The sequence below is a fragment of the Quercus suber genome, unplaced genomic scaffold (genome assembly GCF_002906115.3).
Source record: "Quercus suber isolate HL8 unplaced genomic scaffold, Cork oak 2.0 scaffold_238, whole genome shotgun sequence".
Lineage (NCBI taxonomy): Eukaryota > Viridiplantae > Streptophyta > Magnoliopsida > Fagales > Fagaceae > Quercus > Quercus suber.
Genome location: NW_027069695.1, coordinates 845543 through 868606, shown reverse-complemented (window position 1 = coordinate 868606; position 23064 = coordinate 845543). Strand labels below are relative to the sequence as shown.

General features: G+C 34.0%; 3 protein-coding genes and 1 long non-coding RNA gene across 5 annotated transcripts; 3 read left to right on the top strand and 1 right to left on the bottom strand.

The window, feature by feature from the left end:
• The first annotated feature begins 3058 nt into the window (after window positions 1-3058).
• On the top strand, window positions 3059-3625 carry LOC112034162 (uncharacterized). The gene has a single exon (XM_024066954.2). The coding sequence runs from the start codon at window positions 3059-3061 to the stop codon at window positions 3623-3625; it is 567 nt and encodes a 188-aa protein (XP_023922722.1).
• Window positions 3626-6570: 2945 nt separating this feature from the next.
• Window positions 6571-10151, bottom strand: LOC112034161 (aspartate aminotransferase, mitochondrial). 2 transcript variants are annotated; one of them, XM_024066952.2, is made up of 10 exons: window positions 9811-10151; window positions 9630-9715; window positions 8998-9216; window positions 8679-8784; window positions 8050-8154; window positions 7811-7983; window positions 7355-7514; window positions 7154-7249; window positions 6921-7015; window positions 6571-6798 (listed from the first exon to the last, which is right to left on the bottom strand). In XM_024066952.2, the coding sequence occupies exons 1-10, from the start codon at window positions 10018-10020 to the stop codon at window positions 6726-6728; spliced, it is 1323 nt and encodes a 440-aa protein (XP_023922720.2). In that variant the 5' UTR covers window positions 10021-10151; the 3' UTR covers window positions 6571-6725. The 2 variants fall into 2 exon arrangements, with proteins under 2 accessions (XP_023922720.2, XP_023922721.2); XM_024066953.2 differs by having other exon boundaries at window positions 8998-9204.
• A 1910-nt stretch (window positions 10152-12061) lies between these two features.
• LOC111990387 (uncharacterized) lies at window positions 12062-14328 on the top strand. The gene is made up of 4 exons (XM_024022161.2): window positions 12062-12499; window positions 12596-12667; window positions 12760-13817; window positions 13916-14328. Exons 1-3 carry the CDS (start codon window positions 12209-12211, stop codon window positions 13387-13389), a joined length of 993 nt encoding a protein of 330 aa, XP_023877929.2. The 5' UTR covers window positions 12062-12208; the 3' UTR covers window positions 13390-13817; window positions 13916-14328.
• A 2468-nt stretch (window positions 14329-16796) lies between these two features.
• On the top strand, window positions 16797-17572 carry LOC136070500 (uncharacterized). Its single transcript, XR_010631723.1, has 3 exons — window positions 16797-17017; window positions 17126-17197; window positions 17289-17572. It is a non-coding gene; the product is annotated as an uncharacterized LOC136070500 (long non-coding RNA).
• Window positions 17573-23064: the final 5492 nt, after the last annotated feature.

Here is a 23064-nt window from a genome sequence, read left to right as displayed (position 1 = left end):
TCTTACATTGACTAATGACAAGGTTTTATTCAATATTTCTTAAAGCCAAACTTCTTTCTTTCAAACTTCACCAAGAATTTCATATTCCTTATTATGTAAACTTGAGTACTAAATAATTAATGATACCTGCATGAGATGTCAAAGCTAAAATATATTCTATGAAAATAAAAAACCATTATACAATTTTGCTCTAAAAACAATAATTTTATAAGGTAATCCATACCAGAAAGTCTATTCTCAAGATTTTACTACTTTATTACAAGATACCAATTTAATAGCATATAAGCAAAGTTTTTAAGAGAAGGAAGAACAAGTGCATGTGGATCTTGTGATTCCATGGCATGTGAGCCCCCAATCTAGAAGTGCATTTGAAAATTGTTTGATCGAAAATTTAGGTTGATTAAGGAAGAATTAGATGATTGCGGCTAAATATTAGGACCTGCCAAGACTTTGCACAATTCCTCTGAGAATACATGATCGTGTTATTGGAGAATGATATATAAATAAGGCGTGAGAACATGGGTGGATGGAATGTAGGGTTCATCATGAATTCATGATTGACTTCTACTCAAAGAACATTAGCTTATTGCTATGCTTACCTATATGCCAAATCTCTCCAACTTTTACTAACTACTTTCTAGAAAGAGCTATCATTAAATTATCGTTGCAGAGTTGTAGCAGAATTCATGTACAAGTGTTTGATAATCTATTCTATAATTGGATATCTTATAGCCACGTAAATAGAGTTGAGTGTCCTAATAGTTTAAGAGAGAATACCATGCATCAACCTTGTAATTTGAGAGAAGTCAACTAATGGGATGATTTGCCATGATCATACCTCTTTAAAACAAGATGCATATTTAGTCACTGAAAATACTAAACTAATTACTATCATTTAAGTATTATTATCAATATTAGATAAGAAAAGTGAGTTGATCTAAGTTAAAGGAATGGAAAAAAAAAAAAAATGATATGTCAATTAGGAAAGTGAGGGAGATCATGATTTCAGATAAAAAAGAATGAAGAAAAAGAATTCACGTAGTCAACCTAATCTAAACTGTTGAGAATCTATAATCGACTCACGTTTTTTAAACTAAAACTTTGTTGTTTTTTAAACTAAAACTTTGTTGTTGTATTGATGTCAAATAAACTAATAGCCTTTTACATTTTACATTTTTATGTGAGTGCTCTCATGATTGTAGGCACAATTTTCACAAAGGATCCCTGGCACAGGGGTAGTTGACAAATGCAAATGTGAATCATCATTGAATTGGAGCTTGAGTGGGTTTATAAACTCTTGTCCAAAACACACATACGTGCATACATACCAAAATGGTGACCAACTTACCGTAGCACACTTGAAAAAAAATAAATTCAAGTTGGAGTTGAGGGCCACATGTTGCTATTAATTTAATACTGTTCGGACCACCCCATACCAACCATGTATGGCCAAATCGATCCCTTTTAAGCCACTTAATAGTTTTATTATTATTATTTATTTTTCAGGTCAGCATCAGACTGCCCAGTTGAGATAATGATAGTTATTTATCAATGATTTTATATGAGTGGAAGATGCATGTGAGGTAGCCATGTCACAAATAATATAAAATTTGGATTTAGCCTTTGGAAACTCACTAAAACTCATGTGTGCTTGACAGTTTTACTGCTAAGGGGGCAAACTCCTATGCAAAAATTAGGGGCTCTCTTTGGTACATAATTTTAAACACATATTTTCAGTTTTCAAACATTACTATACGCATTTCCATATATATTTTCACCAACATTTTCGAAAAACCTGAAAACTGTTATTTAAACATATGTACCAAACGGGCCCTAGACTTCAAAACTTTTGTCTTTCAAGCCGGACACATGAAAGTGTTGGTATGATTGGATGGTGGAGGTGTCTCATGCTAATGTATTGGATATATATAATTTCTCTCATAATGTGTAAGTCTTATACAATTGTACATTGTAAGAGAGAAAATACATATATCCGATGTATATTAAATAGCTATTTTAGACGTACATTAATAATAATTATCTAATACATCGGAAAATTTTACTCTCACTTAAACTTGTTGTCTCACATCATTTGGGTTCACAACAACACAAACATTAGACAGAGTTTGTAAAATTTTCTATTGAATTTTGGTAGACCGTATATTTATTAGTTTTATTTTCAGATGGGGTGAGGTGATGATTGGGATATTCAAAAATTGAAATCAAAGAGTTTCAAAATTATCATTTGCAAGTTTTGTCTATGCTAAAGAAATGCTCAATTTTACAATGGAAGAATTTTGATAGAAGAAGGGATCAACGGTTGATCAGAGAGGATATCAGGTATAGACTTTAGAGTTGGATCATGTAAAATTGTGAAGAATTTTATCCAAAATAGTGTGACAATTTCTCGGCTAGGAATCTCTCTTCTTAAATTTGCTGTAATTTCTTCTAGATGAAGGTGTTTAAAATCACTCTATCTTTAAAAGAAAAAAGAAAAAGAAAAAAGAAAAAGAAAAAGGAGTAGGGTCTTGTCATTTTGTACTATTGCTTTAGGTGCTTTAGGCACCGAGGACAAGGAAAATTGATCATCATTTATTTGAATGGATTGATTAATAGTTCAGATTATATATTATAAATATAAAGTTGTATCAAGTGTCATGCCATTAAAAATGTTAAATGATCTAACACTCAGTATATTATTAGATTCAAAAAATAAAATTTTGACCATGAAATAGAAAAATCTCATTTCGTGGACAAGCTTTAAGGGTACATGAATGCATACTAGAATTCTCTCAACAGTAAAATAAGCATTGGCAATGGCCAGGGGTCACCATGGTTAGGAAAAAAAATACATCAAGCTTTGTCACTAAAGCATCTTGAGGTTGACAATTAAATTAACTAGCAGAATATCTATATATATATATTCACAAGGACTTCACGGTGTGGTAGTCTTCCATAGACCAAAATATATCAAACTAAGCTAAGCTTTCTTCTTCTCCATCTTCAAATCCTCTTCTATTTTTTTTTCAGTGAACCCCAAGAATCCCATCAATCTAAAATGTATAGTGGTAGTCCTGAGCTTCACCAAAAGTCTCTTCAAATTAAGCAAGGTGACAAGTTCTTCTCTAGGCTTTTATCCAAGGAAAGTTCCATGGCTAATCCTTCTCTTAGAGTGTATTATGGAGAGAAACCTGGTGCTATTCCATTCTTGTGGGAGTCTAGGCCTGGTACTCCTAAAAACACATTTTGTGACTCTACTCTTCCCCCTCTTACTCCACCTCCCTCCTACTATTCCAATTCCAATAAAAACCCCATCAAGAAGCACTCAAGGTCCAGTCTTTTACATGCCTTGTTCTCAAAAACTAGTCTTAAAAAAATCAATTTGTCGCCACTGCCCTCTTCATTTTCATCTTCAAGGTCATCATCAATATCAGATTCATCAATGTTTGCTCCAAATAGTACTCCTACAAGGTATCATGGAAGGAGCAGAAGCTCATCCTTCAATTCCAGGGGAGGTGATGATCAAGATGACACCTTAGGTTCACCAACTTCAACATTGTGTTTTGGCATAGGAAGGGTGACCTTGTCATCAAAGGTTGGCAATGGATCTAGGTACTGCCAATAGATTCTCTGTAGCACTCTTCTCCATAGTTTTCATTCAATCTATATATCATATTTAATCTTTTAGGCTGCCTAAGTTGTTCTGTGGTAGCCACTTTATCTGGACTACCTAGACTTACTGAAAGTGAAATGTATGGTGCTAAATGCTGTTTGAAAAATAACAATTTGGCTTTCAAGATGTATCTAAACCATGTAATTTATCAGCAATACTCACCCTTCTTTATATCTATTTTTCATATTCTTCTTCAAATCTAAAATGTAACAACAAAATGCTATAGACACAACAAATTTCACAACTTGTTGAGATGACAAATTATAATTGATGCAATATCACAAAAGACCACCATTAAAATCAATGTTATCGTGTACCAATTACAATTTTCACCTCAACAATCGTGAAAAAATTGTGTCATTAGACTTTTTGAGAATGTAATACTATGCTACTAATTAAAATGTTGTTGAATTTGGCATATTTCAAACCAGTGAAATACACCTACCCCAATGATATTATGCATTAAATTTCAAATGAAGATGATGTTCTACCTGTTCGAGTATACTATAATATTAGCATTTAGCACACAGAAAGAAACAACTCAGGCTTAGCAAGAGATGTCAGAGTTATGACTAGACACTAGCATCTTGTGGTGAACTAACTTTCCTAGAAGGAACAGCTTTGGGGGTTTATTTGGTTAGTTGATTGTTAAAGAACATGGTCGTTTAGATGTATAATTGTACATCTCTCTTTCTTTGAGTGGTTATTTAATGCAAAGAGTGAAGATGGATAGAGGTTTCTGTCATGATATTTAATTCTGAGCGAGTGCAATTGATTTGGAATCTTTTGGTCCTGCCTTGTCCTCATCAAGCTCATGCATTGAAAGGTTTTGTCACTTTTATTGAAAGAGGAAAATCTGTTTTGTTCATTCACACACACTTACCCAAAGAAGTGTTTGATTTTTTTTTTTTTTTTTTGATACTCACAACAACAGAGGGGAGGGGGGAAATGGAAGTGTTTGATTTTGATCACACTAACATATATATATATATATATATATAGGAGTGTAAAAATCTGTAACTTAATTGACAGATACACGTCCTTTTTGTCTAGCTAACCCAATTAATAGATTGTGGAAAAAAGGCTATTCATCCACACAAAAAATAAAAAATCTCCTAACTTTATTAGGAGCCTTGTACACGATCCATAATATCGCAATGGTCGGTGAAGAACGACAATTTCATTCACGAGGACTTGCATGAAGAAGATTATGGTCTTAACAATCATGATGCTTTTGAGTGATATCAATTTGGTCATGCTTGAATCAATTTAGCACAGCGTAAAGTGAATTGCTTTTTTTTTTTTTTTTTTGCTTAATGTAACTTTTGGATGTCACGGATTCCTAGAAAGCAGGGTTCTTGTTGCTCTAGAACCCAACAAACAATGCAAAAGATCGCACTTGTAAATGAAAAAACCAATTCAACAAATTTACAGCCGATGTCTATTACTCTATTAGACCTTTTGCTTTCACAAAACATGAAGCCTATTGGCCTTTTTTGCTTGATAGCACATTGTGTTGTCTTATCATAGTTTTCATATTCACCATTTTCCTTTGACAACAGTTTATGATTAAGTAATGATAAAAATACAGTACGATTTAGTCTTTCATGGTTAGAACAACATTATTTTTATTCAACTTTACCACTAATATCATATTTCTATCTTAACTCACCACTAATACTATTTTCATTATGTGCCAATCACAATAAATCATGTCAATAGTTACAAAAAATCCTATCCTTAATTTGGTATTTTAGTAAGAGGAAAAGCCATTAACACGTCCCCTGAGATGTTCCAAGAAAATCCTTTATTCTTTTAATCAACCAAGAAAATGGAAGCCAGAAACATACCCTAAAGATCTTATTGTTCGCATTTTAATTAATCAAGAAAAGGCTGAACAACCTTACGAAATTTAAAGGCAGAGACTGGGATATTAATCAAACAAACAAAGACTTCTTCAAGTCATTTTCGTTCATTATCTATAAATTGTGGGCACCTCATCTGCTAGCAACTTGGACTTTGTCCCTGGTGGCTCCATGTGCATCTGGGCCATCATTTGTAAGGCATATTTTAGACAGAAACAAGACATCCTATTCCTTGATGCATTCACCCCAGACGTTCCATGGATTCAAAACAATTCTGGTGTCAAATAGCATATTGATTTGTTTTGCTTTTAACTTTTATGCTTATCTGCATGAGTAGTAGTTTTCTACTCAAGATTAAGTGTACCATGATCTTTAACAGTATCACAATCTTCCATTTGTTGTCAGTTTCTTTTATCATTTTCTGGCATCGATACAGGAATTCCATCAAGAATTACAGTTTAACCTATGCTACAAGTCCTGCAATTGATGGTAGACAAGACGAGGAAATGTGTGTACTATTTTTTCTTGCTTTCTTTGAAATAGTATTCTCTTCATTTCAAATGGATGTATCTCAGTTTATTTAATTATTACAAATCTAAGAGTATATCTTTTTTTAATTTTTTTTTTATGAAACGATCTAAGAGTATATCTAGTAATATGTCATTTAAAATTTTAAATGGTCCTAAATCATGTAAAAAGAAATAAGAGATAAAATGACAAGTCCAAATCAAAGTTGCAGCATCTGATTTAGGAGCCAGAACTTTTCTAAGGTGGAACATTCTATCATGCCAAAAGTGGGATAAATATAAACTTAAATGCAGTTGCACAGATCTAAACTATCCTTGGATGTAGATTCCACACAAGGAATGTTCTAAATCTATAGATTATAGAAAGTGTAAGAGGCTTTAAATTCTAGGTGATGTGGTCCCAATAAGAACCTTGCCTGCAGTGTAAATGAAACAAGGAACTAGCAATTTCATCATTTGTGGGCCTGGACCATAGTTTCAGCAATAGCTGATAACATCTGATATATGTATTCATGGGCTTTCCTCTTATATTCCTGAATAATCACTATTAAGTTTTGGTAGTAAGTAACATCATGTGTAAAGGATGGGATTTCAAGCATCTCAAAATAAATGGTACAAATGTAAAACTAAAGACTCCTGTTAACAGACATTTGAGGCTTCTCAATTATATCTTGTGACTTCATGTATTGCATTTGCCAAGTAACTCACATTGCTTGTAGTTACACCCGCCATGCTGCCGATGATGATGTATAAGTACAGGTAGAAATAGTTTATGGCATTTTTTTATAAAAAAATTTAAAATAAAAGGAATTAGTACAAACAACAAAAATCTTAATTTTTCAAAAATAAATATACCTCATACGTCCATCTCGAGTCAAGTATATGTGGAATTCCCTCACTAGCCGATCAACCTGATCAGCAGTTAAGCCAGAGAAGCAAAACATCCCAACCTACAGCATAGCACAGCAGTGAGTTAACAAGAATTTGTGCTCAACTAGTCAAACATTTTGTTGTGAAACCACACTAAAAAACTTCAGTCATTAAACAAACATATACTGGTCCAAAACAGACATACACAAACACCCAACCTGGTTAGTTATGTGCTCCCAGTTGAGAGGAGAAGCCAACTTCTCAAGACTTTCACGCAGAGTAGACCGCATTTGTTGAATACGATTTGCCATGACCTTATATTATAGTGTAAGGTTATCAATAAAGGCACATATTAGTCCCTACTCCAAATGGAAGAGGAAAAAAAATGGACCAAAAAAACATATGAAAGTTTTCATTACCTTCACCTCTTTGACCCAAAGCGCCTTGGTCTCTGGATCACTCAAGATTGTAGAGACTAGCAATAGACCATGAATAGGAGGATTGCTGTACATTGCCCTGGCAATCTGCTGCAATTGGCTTTGAACTGCAACTGCTTGCTTTGCATCAGCACAAAGGACACTAAAATTTTAAGCGGGGTAAGAAGAAGTGACGAATGCTAAATTCCACACCAAAAGACAGATTGAGAGCCATTTCAGTAACATAATAACACATTAACTATTTAGGTAGTACTTGCTGTCCACCTAAAGATTGAATCTATATGGGTATGGCAAGGGAGTGCATTGCTCTGTCTCATCCAAATTTGTTTTCCAAAACATTTTACATATACTGCCCCATTACCTACTGCCTGTTGCCCATTGATTAAAATGATAGAGATTCTCATATTTTTTTAGACTAAGTGCTCATTAATTCATTACCTGAGACAACCAACTCGGTGTCCATATAAACCCATGTTTTTGGCAAAGGACTGAGCACAGCCTATCAAATGTCCATCTTCAAGAAAAATCCGGATTGCTTGGGCATCCATGTCAAGATCTCCACTTGCAAAACCTTGATAAGCCACGTCAAAGAAGGGAAAGTGACTCTTTACCTGAAAAATGATTGAAATGATTAGAGATATAGAAAAATATGGTAAAGACTATATTTAACAAATTACCTTAAATTGATATGAGATCTCCCTCCACTGTTCTGCAGTAGGGTCAACTCCAGTTGGATTGTGAGCACAAGGATGTAGTAAAAAAAAGGAAGCATCTGGGGCATTCTAAACACCATCGAATGAAATAAACGAAAGACGGTCAATCATTTCCTTTGTTCCATTGTTGTATAAGGTTATACACAGCAGTCAATTGATAATGTAGACAAAAAATATTCCATTGGCTAAAGATTACAGAAGTGGGTACTGGTTGATTCCACGTTTCAACTCAAAATTCGAACACTTGTAAAATGCATGTGATATGCATGAGTTTCTACCTTTGGTGAAAGAATAAGAAAAAGTTAAAATCCTCTCTAATTGACTGCAGTCTAAAACACTCAATTTACTTTATTTTCACTAAAAGATTGTCAAAAAGGACCATTTTATTGACATTACAATGTTCTAAAGTGATTTTATATTCAAAAAAAAAGTCCTTAAATGTAGCATCTTCATTATTGATTGAACAAATATGCTTCTATTGTTTGAGTGGCATGAAGCGTTAGACGCTTAGAAAGCATGACATCTATTTTGCATCAATAGAAACAGTATCATCCTCAACCTCATGACTAACAAATCCAAGTAGACTCTTATACCTTTATATCATCCATGAGAGCTGCAAAGTTTAAACCCTTCGAAACAGGATGGTAGTACTGGAAGGTTCTTACTGGAACTTGGGCATCTCTCCAGATATTGGGGTGGCTATGAAATGCACAATAAAAAAAAGAAATAATTTACACCCCAAAGTACTTAAGCAATGATTAATTGATCAAGTTATGTTTTATTCCAAGTCGATGCAGAAACAAGTATTTTAACCATAATAACAACTCATCAAATCTAAAAGCAATAATAATAAAATAGTGAAATCAACATACAAAGTGAAAAACCTTTTCAAAGAGTACAGAACAAGCTTACTTGGACCAAGTTGGATCAGGAAAATAAATTGGTGATTCAGGATGGAAACGCCTCTGAAACTCAGCAAAGAGACGACATGCACCAGTACCTGAAAGAGCTTGGAGCCCAGCAAAAGTCCCTTCTTTTACAACATTGGCATCTTTTCCATAAGCCAGTTTTACACTCTCCTCCACCAATTTTGAACCCACTGCAGTAGCATTTGACTCCCTACCAACATTTCTAACAAAATCACACTAGAATATAATACTTGGAAGTAGGGAAAATAAATCAATTTAGTTCCTTGACTTTTACTAGATTATAACAATTTTTCAATTTTAAACTACTACTCACCAATCTATTAAATGGTACATGTCATCATCAATTTATTAAATGGCACATCTCATTATGTTTTCAATTAGATTTTAATAAAATAAAGAATGTTTATACGAAATTGTTTGCTAACAGATTTGGACATAAGGGCTAGATTGACTCATTTTTACATAGTGAGGAACTAAATTTACAAAGGTTAAACCTTAGAACTAATTTGACATAAAGTAAAAGTCAAAGAACTAAATTGAATTTTAGCAAAAACAAATGAAGAATAAGAAGAAAGATTGAGCTCAATCAAAGAACACCCAACAATTAAATCTCACATAAAATCACAACCAGCAATCTTTGCCTCTGCATTTCTAACACATTGAAGAACAACTGGTTTCCCCTCATCATCCCTATATGCTCCCTGTAATTAAAACCAGTATCACATAAAAATCAGAAACACACACAAAAAAAAGAAAAAGAAAGGTGAAACATAATTTATAAAAGAAAAAAGTGTACCACTCCGAGATTGATCTTGTGGGGATTAGTGTCAGCAAGAAAAGCCTCAGTGACACCAGTGATGGGGTCCTTAGCAGCTGGGCTCACACGGTCCCACCAACCAAACCTACAAAGGGCCTTGGTTGAGGTTGACATACACCTTGTTGAACTAGTTAATCTTGATCCCATGAACCTCCACATGATAATGTTGATCCTTGGTTTTGGTTTCATTCAATTTCTTGTACACTCTGATTCTGAACAAGCACTGTGACTCTGATGATGAATGTAAAGAATATATAAATGTTTTGGTAAAGGTAAAAGAAGAAGAAAGTTGCGTGGACCTTGGTTTTTCAAAGACAGAGTTCCCCATTTCCATGTTTTTTTTTTTATAAAAATGTTCTCGTCTTCTGTTCCAGTGGGCTCCTCGGTTTTTTTAAGGAATCAACGGAAAAAACGCCCTTCGTTTTGTACTTTATTCTCCCCCAAAAAAGAAAAAATCGCATGCCTTTCGTTTTCAAAGTGATTGTTGAGGCGACTTTGTGGGTGTTTAGGCAAAAGTATTGACCTTAAAAGGTGCTTATTATAGAAACGAAACGAACATAGCGTTATGAAAATATATGTCCACTATGTCGACGTAATAAGTAGGATTAGCAAAATTAGACATGACTCGTGAACTCGACATGACACGACATGAAATTAATAAGTTATGGGTTGGGGTTTAATAGATTTGTGTTATATTCGAGTTGACACGACTAACCTGTTTAATAAATGGGTTGGGTCAGTGTTTATCACATAGAACTCGTTTGACCTGATTGACCCATTTAATTGAATAACATTTTATCAATATACTCCTCAAACCCTAGGTATATAATCTTATTAGTTGTTGTGGGTTTTTATTTTTATTTTTTTGGGACATATTATGATTAATTATTTGTGATATTAAGATATTAAGACATACTTTTGTTTTGAATGATTATTTATAATGCAGTTACTCATTAGTTCTAAATTTTATATTAAAAATATTTTTTTGTTTGTTTTTCATAATTCATATCAATTTGGTTAATACTAATTTTTTTTTTTGTTCATTTTGATTAAATTTGATGAAAAGGTCGATATGACTGACCTGTTTAATAAATGAGTTGTGTTAAAGTTGAGGAATCTTGACTTGTTTAATAAACATGTCGGGTTAAGGTTGACCCATATAATTGAATACTCATGAGTTGACATAATACAAACCTGACACACGAACATGAATTGCCATCCCTAGTAATAAGTTTCAATAAAATTTGTTGACAACCTACCACTCAAATGGCATGTTCACATTTTTTGTTTTCGCACTTTTTATATTTGACCAAAATTCAATTCAGGTCTCTAACTTCATTCATTCAATTGATTCCTCTAATCTAACATATTCAATTAAGACTTCCCGTTAGTCTTCTACTAGAAATGCTTTGTTAAGGACTTCAAAAAAATAAAAAACCTCAAACTCACCCTAAATGATAGCTTCGTGCCTCCAATTCACAGTGTATTTTGTATCAAAAATTAAAACCACCCTAAGTATTAACATCAAGTCATACAATTTTTTTTTTTTAAATTTTAACATAGGAACCTATTTTTTCCATTTAACTTAATCATTTTTCAAAACACCCACATTAGATTATTTATTCTAAAGTTTATTCCATTAAATATAAAATTTTATTTATTTATATAATTGTTTCTCTATTTTTGCATATTACAATCACCGTTTACTCTATTTCTTCATCCTCACAAAGTGCAGAAAAAAAAAAAAAATTGAAATGCACAAAAAAGTGCTTGTGTATATTTGCACAAGTAGTGTAACAAAAATGCATTTTGCACAATAGATGCATAAATTGATGTAAGTAATTTTTGAAGTTATGAAAAATTTGGTCTTTAAACCATTTTACACGAGGTAAATGTGAATGCTTACCTACCAAATCCTTAGTCTTTTGTTAATTTCTTTACCGATGCAAGGAAAATAGTACACAATTTTGAAATTATAGAAAGCTTTATTGATCAAAGTGAAATTAAAGGAGTGAATTGAATTTCAATTAAAGTTAGAAGGGGCCATTTGTAATTTAATTAAAATTTAATGATTCATTCAGCATCAAAACGCTTGCCGTATCTACCAAGCGTTCAACTTACGCCCTGTAGCTTAATTCGCGCGGCCCTTCCAATTTTGGATTAGCAATTTAGTACTTAAACACACTCTCTCCCTCTCTACGTTCTCTTTTTACTTCTTGTTTGGTTTTGTTGTTTTCTAACTAGGTTTTCGATCGACCGTTTATCAAAACCCAATTCTATTTCTGTTTTCAATTTCTCTATTCTACTATATCTCCTCTCTGTTTGTGGATTTTTACTGACTTTTTTTTTAATTTTTTTTATTTTGTACTAAGATTGAATGATGGCAAACGAGGAGGACTATGAGAACGTAGCCTTTTCAGACTACCATGACTTCAATTCTGAATATGAAAAAGGCAAAGCCGTTATTGATCCCAATATAGGTTCGAATTCAGACCCCCTCCTCAAAATCGACCTCTCTCACCCTTCTAAAATACCTCCCCCTCGCCCTACTCCTATTCCTATTCCTACCCCTCCCCCTACCATCGACTCCAACCTTCAGCCTCACCGTCTGTTCACACAGCTAAACCCATTCCACTCCCGCGGGCCAAAATGGTTCTCAGAGACAGAGGTATGTGCAATGTGTGGGTCTTTTCTTTTTTATTAGGAATAGAAGAATAGAAGACTTTTTATTTTTTTATTAAACTTAAACTTGCTTGTTCCTCAGATTTCTGAGGAGGAACGATATGAATGTTCTCTCTATGGAGAGATGCTGTTAGACCGCTACAACCAAGTTAAGGTTTGTTTCTTCTTTATCTCTATATGTCTCTCTATCTCTCTATCTGTCTATATACTTATTAATCTTCAATTTGAACAAATTGGTTGGTGTAGGGCACGGATTTTGAATTTGTGAGACTTGTTAAGAAGTTGGAATCGGGTGCCGCTGGCTTAAATATTAAAATTCAATTTAATGCCAAGTCCAGCGCTGCTGCTGAGTGCACCCTGAAAACCTTTGAAGGTTTCGTGTTCAAGTATTGGAACTTTCATCATAGAGTGTTTCCCATGAGTTGTCGACTACTACGCCCTGATCCACTTGGCTACATGTGTGATGAAGAATCTTTGGAGGCGCTGAAGAAGAAACTTATCGATTCTATGAACGAGGCCAACACACTAAAGGAAAAAGCCAAGACTTTAAGTGACGACCTTAGAGCCGAGCGTCAGCTGATCCTGGAGAAAGATGAACAACTTCTGGGTGCTAAGGAGAAGCTCAAAATCATTGCTGCTAAGGCCGTTGAGGCTTTCCAGCAGACTGACGAGTACAACACAGTCCTCTTCAGCTGGTACTTAAAGGGTTTTGAGCTTCTGAGGAGGTATCTTGTCAAGCATCCCACCGGAGTGGACCTGGAGAACTTAGATTTAGAAGAGGTGGACAAGGAGATGGCAGTTGATGAAGCTGCCCAATCCTCGGCTCTAGAAGGAGATGCTCCTGAGAATGCCCCCACCAACGACGACGATGCTTGAACGTAGTACTTACAAAAAATTTCTTCCTTTTTTATTCATTTATTTATTTTTTTATTTGGGTGCCCGCTGTGATTTGGGCCTTTTGTAAGTCTAATTTTAGAACATTTTTTTTTTTTAATTTGCTTTGAGAACAATATCTATAGCCCAGTATTTATGGGACTTTGGTTTAGATGTAAAAACAATGGTAACTGCCCGCTGTTTTTGGGCTTAAATTAAATTAACGATTATATACTTATTTGCTTGAGATTTTTGTTCTTGTAGTTTTCCTTTCTGTGTTAATGCTTTGTACTTAGCAAGAATTTTTTAATTGTGATCTTTCCTTGTCGAGGGTTTTGGTGAACTGGTTGAGAGCTCAGATTTCTGAGGAGGAACGATATGAATTTTCTCTCTATGGAGAGATGCTGTTAGACCGCTACAACCAAGTTAAGGTTTGTTTCTTCTTTATCTCTATGTATCTCTCTATCTCTTTCTATCTATCTGTCTATATACTTATTAATCTTCAATTTGAACAAATTGGTTGGTGTAGGGCACGGATTTTGAATTTGTGAGACTTGTTAAGATGATGGTATCGCTTGTCGCTGGCTTAAATTATAAAATTCAATTTAAGGCCAAGTCCAGCGCTGCTGCTGCTGCTGCTGAGTGCACCCTGAAAACCTTTGAAGGTTTCGTGTTGAAGTATTGGAACTTTCGTCATAGAGTGTGGCCCCAGACTTGTCGACTACTACGCCCTGATCCTCCTGGCTACGTGTATGATGAAGAATCTCGCCCCCCCGTGTGCACTTATGAAGTGGAAGGTCATCCGTGTTTGCCCTGACTCTCAAGGTTGGGCGGTGATCTTAATTTGACTGTAGTAACTTTCTGTTCTGTTGGTTTGAATGACCTGCAACCAATATTGCAAATTTTATATAATCAAAATTATTAGTGGCTCTCTCTTTTGCATATCTGATTTTCAGGGGGATAAATTCTTTGTGTTTTTTTTTTCTTTGGGTGATCTTAATTTTTAACTTAGTTGTTTTGTTACTACCTCTATGCTATGTTTGTTGCAGCCGGGTTTATAGGTTTCTCCCATGACTTGCAGAGAAAAAGGTCTCTCTTGGAATGAGAATTCATAGGTTTTACCTGATGTTTGCATGCTTTACTCGAATGCTATTGCCTTCTCTTAAGCTAGGACTATTGAAAGATATAATCTCCAGTGAATTAAATTGAGATTGACTGAGATATCATTAATCATTTAGGAAATCTGCTATTTCTTTTCAAAGGCTTAAAATCTTAGCCTTTATATACTATCCTTGCATGTAGATTCCATAAAGTGTTGAGAGCCTTTACATTCTAGGTGATATGGTTCTAGTATGACTCATGTCTGTGATGTATGTGAAACAAGGATCTAGTGATTTCGTCAACTGATGATGTTAAACCCGCAATTTGAATTTCTTTTTTCCTAAATCCTCTAGAACTTTGTGTTTGAAGATGGGTCAATTTTTTAAACGATGATATTTCATTCATCTCAAATTTAATGGTACAAATTCAAAACTAAAGATTATGTTTCAAACATGTTACAAGCACTTGAAGCGCCATCTACAACACCCTCTCTAAGTGAAGGGAAAAAAAAAATGACTTCTCAAAAAAGTCTTCCATTTAGATCTAAAGCTATTCAGTTTCTTGAAAGCACTTAAATAAAAAAAAAAAAAAAGTAGTTTTATCATTTTTAGCACCAGGCTTATAATCCATGACATTTTAAACACTTTGCCGATATCCATTGAAAACCACTAATGAACATATTTTGTTACTCTTCAATTCCCTTTTTTTTAACACACTTCAATTCCCTTTTAAAACATTGTGGGTGGTGGGATTTTCATTGAAAAAGGGAGTCATCACTGAGTCGGGATTGCTGCAGAGTTGTTCGTCCTTTGATTGGAGTGAATTTCCCGTTTTTGGTTTTATTCGAACATATAACTTTTTTTTTTGAATGACCTGCAACCCAGACGGCATGTCGGCATTCATTTTTTTTTTTTCATCTTCTATATTTGATTAAAATTCAATTCAGGTCACTTATTTCACTTTCGTTCATTTGAATTCTCTAAATTTCAAACATATCCAATTAAGGCCTCCCATTAGTCTCTATTAGAATTGCTTCCATAAGGACTCAAAGAAATAAAAAGTTCAAACTCACCCTAAATGACAACTCCAACTCCTTGTGTTTAGTGTACCAAAAATTAAAACCACCCTAAGCATTCACATCAATTCATACAAATTTTTGTTTATTTTAGTATAAGAATTTCTTTTTCTATTTTACTTAACCATTTTTCAAAGAGTTCGATTTTGGTATAGATGGGATGTAAAAGTAAAGTAAAACTCATGTTTTACATCATCTAATAAGAAATTGTTACATTAGCCTTTTACTTAAAATTTAGTATATCTTACTTACCTAATAACACTACATCAACTTTTTACTTAAAACATGAAATATTTTGTTTATTGAGATGTTATCCCATGTGATTAGATATATTTATATTTTAGCAATATAATTTAATCTCTTTTTTAAAACACCCATATTAGATTATTTATTCTATACTTTATTTCATTAAAATATCAATTTTTTTTAAAACTCTCTCTCTCTCTCCATACTAGAACCTTCATTTTCTCTCTTCATTCATCCTTCAGAAATGCAAGAAAAAAAAACTCTCTCTCTCTCTCTTCTCTCTCTCTCTTCTCTCTCTCTCTCTCTCTCTCTCTCTCTCTCTCTCTCTCTCTCTCTCTCTCTCTCTCTCTCTCTCCATACTAGAACCCTCATTTTCTCTTTTCATTCATCCTTCAGAAATGCAAAAAAAAAAAAAAAAAAAAAACTGAAATGCACAAAAAAGTGCTTGTGTATATTTGCACAAATACTGTAATAAAAATACATTTTGCGCAATGGATGCATAACTGATGTGAGTGATTTTTGGAGTTGGTTGGGGAAAATTTGGCACTTATGCCATATTACACTAGCATACCTATCAAATCCTTGGGACCCTAGTCTTTTGTTAATTTCTTTGTCGATGTACAAAAAATGAAATTATACCGCTCATTTGTGAAACTTCAGGAATCAACAGGGCTTATTTGAAACTCCATGGCCAAAAACGCAGTGAATTGAATTTCAATAAGTTAGAAGGGGGCAATTTGTAATTTACTTTAATTTCATCAATGATTCAGCATCAAAACGCTTGCCGTGTGCCAAGTATCTATTAAGCATTCTGCTTACGCCCCGTGGCGTGCCCTTTCAATTTTGGATTAGTTTGGTTTTGTTGCTTTCTTACTAGGGTTTCGATCGACGTTTATCAAAACTTCTACTCTGCTCTCTGTTTGTGGATGTTTACTGACCTTTTTTTTTTTTTTTTTACAAAGATTGAATGATGGCAAATGAGGAGGACTATGGGGACGTAATCTTTTCAGACTATGAAGACTTCATTTCTGAACATGAAAAAGACAAAGCCGTTATGTATCCAAATATAGGTTGGAGTTCAGACCCATCCTCAGAATCAACCTCTCTCGCCCTTCTAAAATCCCTCCCCCTAATCCTAATCCTACCCTTCCCCCTGCCCCTACCGTTGCCACCGCCTACCCTCGGCCAAAATGGTTCCCATATACAAAGGTATGTGCAAGCGCAACATTGTGTGCGTCTGTTTTTAGACTTGATTTGTTGTATAGTATGTTCTGCGATGTATAACTAATCAGAGTATTAAACTTGCTTGTTTCTCAGCTATCTGAGGAGGAACAATATGAATATTCTCTTTATGGAGAGATGCTGTTAGAGCGCTACAACGAAGTAAAGGTTTGTTTCTTCTTATATCTATCTATCTATCTGTCTGCCAGTCTATATAGTACTAAATAATCTTCAATTTGAATTGAACAAATTGGCGTAGGGCACGGATTTTGAATTTTTGAGACTTGTGAAGATTATGGTAATGCTCGCTGCTGGGCTTAATATTAAAATTCATTTTGAGGCCAAGTCCTGCGCGGTTGCTGCTGCTGAGTACACTCTGAAAACCTTTGAAGGTTTCGTGTTCAAGGCTTTTGTCTGTCGTCATAGAGTGTGGCCTTCGAGTTGTCAACTGCTATGCCCTAATCCTGTGTATGATGAAAGAATCTCGCAGTCCCATGAGCACTAATTATGAACCGCCGCCTTATGAACCACTGCTTTATAAACCAGCAAGGGACTTACCTCCTTCATTTTTGTCATAGTTGAGTGATGATCTTAATTGATTGTAGTAACTTTCTGTTTTGCTAGTTTTTTATTTCTTCGAACATATAATAGTTTTTATTTTGTTGGTTTGAATGACCTGCAATCAATATTGCAAATTTTATATAATCGAAATTATTAATGACTCTCTCTTTGGCTTATTTGATTTACTCCTAACTGAATTATCGTCGTTTTTACTAGATTTATTAGTCACTGGAGTTCCATTCTCAAACTATGGACACCTTGATATCAAATTTCAATGGTGTTAACGTTTGATTTAGGAGCCACTAAGGTTGGTACATTCCTATCTTGTGGGGCAAGAATAAAACTTATAAGCAGTTACATATATTTAAACTATCTTTGCATGTAGATTCCATTATGAAGTGTTGGAAGACTTTACATTCTAGGTGATATGGTCCTAAGAAGACTCTTGTCTACGTCGTATATGAAAAAAAGTTTTGTTAGATAACATCTGATGTTTGTGTTGATTGGCTTTCCTCTTTTATACATGAATAATCATTAATAAGTTTTGGTAGTAAGCAAAATTATATATATATATATATATATATCTATATTGAGATAGTTATAATATACTGCTAAATCTGCAACTTGAATCTCTTTTTCCCTTTGAATCCCAAGCACTTTGTGTATAAGGAGGTGCCAATTGAGCTACAACACTTGTGTCATCAATATCATTTTTAAATGACGAGATTTCATTCATCTCAAATTTAATGGTACAAATTTAATACTAGAGACTTATGTTACAAACATTTGAGGTGCCACCTACAACACCCTTCTCTAAGTGAAGGGGGAAAAAAAATGACAGCTCACAGCAGTCTTTCATTTGGTAAATTTAAATCTATTCAATTTCTTGAAAGAACTTAAAACAAAAATAAATACTGGTCTTACAAAGACAAATTAAAAAACTAGAATACTTAGTTGCTAATCAATATATATATATATATATATAAAAGCAGAGATCTCATGCAAGAGTGCATGAGGTTTTGTCATGTGGCACATCCTTTGCAATAGTCTTTCTATTGACTTTCCTCCCACCTTCTCTCAACTCTTCATCTCCCCCATCAAATCCAATTGGCTAACATTAAATTGTCACTAGCTTGGAATCAATAACCAATTACTCACGTTCAATGCTTCTTATCAATGCTTTGGACTTTCCAACTCAATTCATTTCACTATTATTAAATTTACTACTATCTTCCCCAGTTTATTCTCTTCTTAACCTTCAGTTGTCCCTTGAAATTTTCACAGCTAACCTTCAATTTTCTAAACCAGTCAAGGACACATGAACGATATGGTCTATACATCACTAGCATCAACTTTGGTTTATTGGTACAATTCCTCTTTATGGTAGTCCTTCTCATATGTCATATCTAAGAATCGACTCTTAGGAGCGATCAGGAAAGCAGTGGGTTTTCATTGTCTTCTTAATTTAGCCAGTATTTAAGGCAAGATTCATCTTTTTAATTAATCCATTGTATAGGTAGCAATCGGTTATGAAGAGGGATTATAAATATTGGTTTTTTTTTTTGTCTTTTGTTAATTTAATTATGAGAATACTATGCTTTTGTTGGTCTTTGATTTATAAACTTGAAGTTGGTAAATAATTAATGTAAACCTTCATCCTGTTAATAGACTTCCATTACAATACATTTCTCACTGTTCACTGTGCATTATCATGAAGATTGATAGTATTTGAATATCATTAGAGCATAAGGTTTGATCCATCTAAATTTTCACTAATCAAATAGAAAGGGGGGAAAAAAAAACACCAACAATTTTGATTTTCTTCAGTTATTTTAATGGTGGTTATTTTTTTTTTTTTATTTTTTATTTTTATATTGGTTTTGATTTGCAGTGCTTTTGTAGTTGCCATTGGTAAATAATGTATGAGTAGATCCGATAGTTGTGCAAATTGATAGGCTCGATTTGGTTCTACATGAGAACTCTGATATGGATGCATATAAGAGTCCGATCAGGTATTGTTAGTTACTTGCTAACTTGCTTAATGTTATGTTGTTCTATATTAGAGTGAGATTCATTAGATTTTTAGTATGTTAATATATTGTTTGTTAAAATTGTTTTCAAGATATGAATGCACCGTGCTTTGCCCAATTGAAATGATATTAATGTTGCTCCATTTGCAATATATCAAGAAGTCTATATTACTTCCAGATATTTAGCAAAACCAAACATTGAATATTTCCCTTTACTTGTGTTCAAGGAAAATTAACAATTTGGAGGCTCTATGCCGGATATTCCTAAAATCTATGTGTCAGAAAATGTGTTGTTGCTTTAGATTGAGAAAGAAGATGAGAGCTTTTCTCCTTTGACTTTTATTTTAGTGAAATAATTTTTGTTCCCTTCATTGTTTTGTTTTATATTTATATTGTATTTTTCTCTTGAGATAAATTGGAATTTAAATACATCTCATTTTCCTTATGTCAAAGGCTTCAACAAAATCTTGGCAAAAAAATATGGTTAAGTTGAAATTTATCAATGAGATAGCAGGTGGTAAGCATAATGAAATAGGCTATGGAGAAGAAAAGAAGTTTTGCTTCAAAATAGTTCCATCCATAGACACTCCATGGTGACGTTCCATGGGGATGCTGGTAACTGGTAAGTGAATAAAAAAGTTCAACATGTACTAAACGCTTTTATTTTTTAATTAAGTTTTTAACCTTCATTTTCAGAACCCATCCTCCAATACTTCTCTATTCTTTCTCTTTATGTCTCTCATTTTCTCATGTTCTCTTGCATTATTCACCAGGACCTACATAGACTCTAATCCTAGAAAGCCATGAACCTTTTCCAGCTTAGCCCCATGTTTAGCTTAGCCTTTTGCTCGCCCCAAGAATGAATGTTATGTTAATGAAAAATTGAATTGATTTAACACATTACCTATTACTATATGTCTCGTTATATTGAGAAATTCTTATTGAAAATTTACTGCAATATTTTTATAAATTGATAAAATGGTGTTACTTAATGTTATTACTTTTAACATGTGTTCAACATTCTACTTAACATTTTCATATAGTAGCTTATAACAATATCCGCGCATTGTGCGGGCCCTCTACTAGTTATTCAAAAGAGCCAACAAGCAATCAAAGTTGCCAGTTTGATATAGTACATTAATCCGAAAAGATGGAAAAACATAAGACAAGAAAAAAGGAACCCTGATATGGAATGGAATAACATTGCTAGATACAAAACCTGCTATTTTATTCTAGTCATTTGCTCGAAAAGCATTTGATTTAGTACAAAAGATGAAACACCCTTCATTCAAGTGACACATGGGTCAACAACACACGAAGGGAAAACAAGGTGAGCGAAATAGACGTCATCTGCAACAGACTTGTCTAGTTTTCATTAGAAGAAGGGGGGAATTCAAGTTTGCTGGAATTTGAGGCCTAGAAGTAGGAGTTGAGGGTCTTGAGCTGAATGATGGCCGGGGTTCGTCAATGGAAGAGCTGGTGGTCTTGATGAATAGTTACTCTCTGATTGTAAAACAGAGATTATTTGAGATATTAGTCATTCATATATAACAACTTCAAAAAGCGTTTCCATTAAATATCGTTATCCGCAATTTAGTTGTCTAAAATAGGAATCTTTGTTTTGAAAACCTTTGGCATCATGAAAGAGGCAATATTTCTGTTAATATGGAGGAAACAAACTCAACATGCAAAAAATGCAATGCAGATAAAATATTGAGCAAAGACACTTGGAAATATGGGTGGTGGTGTGGGTGGGTGGGTGCATTTATATCTTACGGGTTAAGTTTTTGTCCGATGCACTTATAGGATCCTTTATATATTTTTGCCAAGATAAACAGTTCATTATTTCTATGCTTTGTTGTCATAGAGCATAATGCAAAGAGTCAAGTATGAATGCCAATTCATCAAAATGAAATATCTACTACTCAAGTTCAGTGTGATGTATCTTTGTTGTGCTGTTGCCCTGTTTAATGAAATATCTACTACTTTCAGATAAAAAAAGAAAAAGAAAAAAAAGTATCATTACCTATTCAACAAGCCAAAGAACCCAATTGGTCTCATTTATCACATTGCTATTGTATTATATGAATGCTATATTAGCTAAATAAATGAATCCAGCAAAGCATTGTAAACTGAGGACCCTCAAATGTCCACCGGCTTCCAACCCATAAATGTGAAAGCACTTTAAGCTATCCAACTAGAAGGGTGAAAATGAATGGCATGATAATTGAGGAAAGACAGCAACGAGAATGTACATGTGTCTTCACGGGAGCCAACAGGTAAACCCTGAAGTTCACAGGTAATCCTTCGGAAGCTCCTAAGTCCTAATCATCCTTAGTTCCCCAATTCCTTGGTTTGAATCTCTGGCTACCATAACATCTTCTTATGCTCTGACCCTATTCAGATCTAGAAGGTCTTTCAAAGTCAGGATATTCTCCATGCTCATCTACCGAAGTCACATTTTGGGTGCCCAAGAAACCCTGCTACAAGGAAATAGAGGGATTAGTACTTTGGCGGATTTTTAACTTAAGACAAAAAAAGGTGATAATTTGACTAGGGGTGATCAAATATTTGTCAACATCAGCTTCTTTAACTTGGGAGAGCTCCATGGGACCATGGGAGATCTTAAACCCCATTTAGCTCATAATGTCTAATTAGGTTAGTATCATAATGTTCTCTTTGCTATAAGGCTGGAAAAGTTCACTTCATGGATCGCCCAAGCAGCTCACAGAAATAAGACATGATTCTCATTGAACTACCTAATGACAGAAGGAAAAATACATTATATATCCAGTTATTGGTAAGAAAATTAATAGAAAACTCCATGCATCTATTATATGCTTACCATATTAAGCAGTTATAATCATACAGAAGCATAGGTAAGATGTCAATTTTGTGTGCTTCCACGCATGCCTCTTTACTTGTGCATATATATATATATATATATATGCATCATGTATCTGATTAAAAAATAAAGCACACCACAGAGCAAGAGCAAGATGGGAGGTTTCATTATGCATGGAAAAATACCTTTGTTAGTCTCTGTATGCGTGAGGCTGCAACTTTATACACAACAACTGCATCAGGTATAACTTCCAGCACATCCTTGATCCTCCACAAAGATCGCATAACTAGGTACTAACCTGAAATTACTAGCCAATTGCATTTAAATTTCACAAAGAACACCTTTTTTGGAACAAAAGGTATATTGTTGATATAAGACACATCGAACCAGATAATTAACTACAAAATATGCAAGCACAGAGTCTTTCAAAATGGTAAAAAGTAATTTGCTTGTAGTCTGCACTCAAATGTTTTGCATTTGCCTTTTTAGTGCACCTACAAAACTTGATGCAATAATGAGATTCCGAATGAATCAAGCTCCAGTGATTCAATGGCTCTTGAATTAATGTTAAAACTATAACTCCGCACCTAGAAATGTAA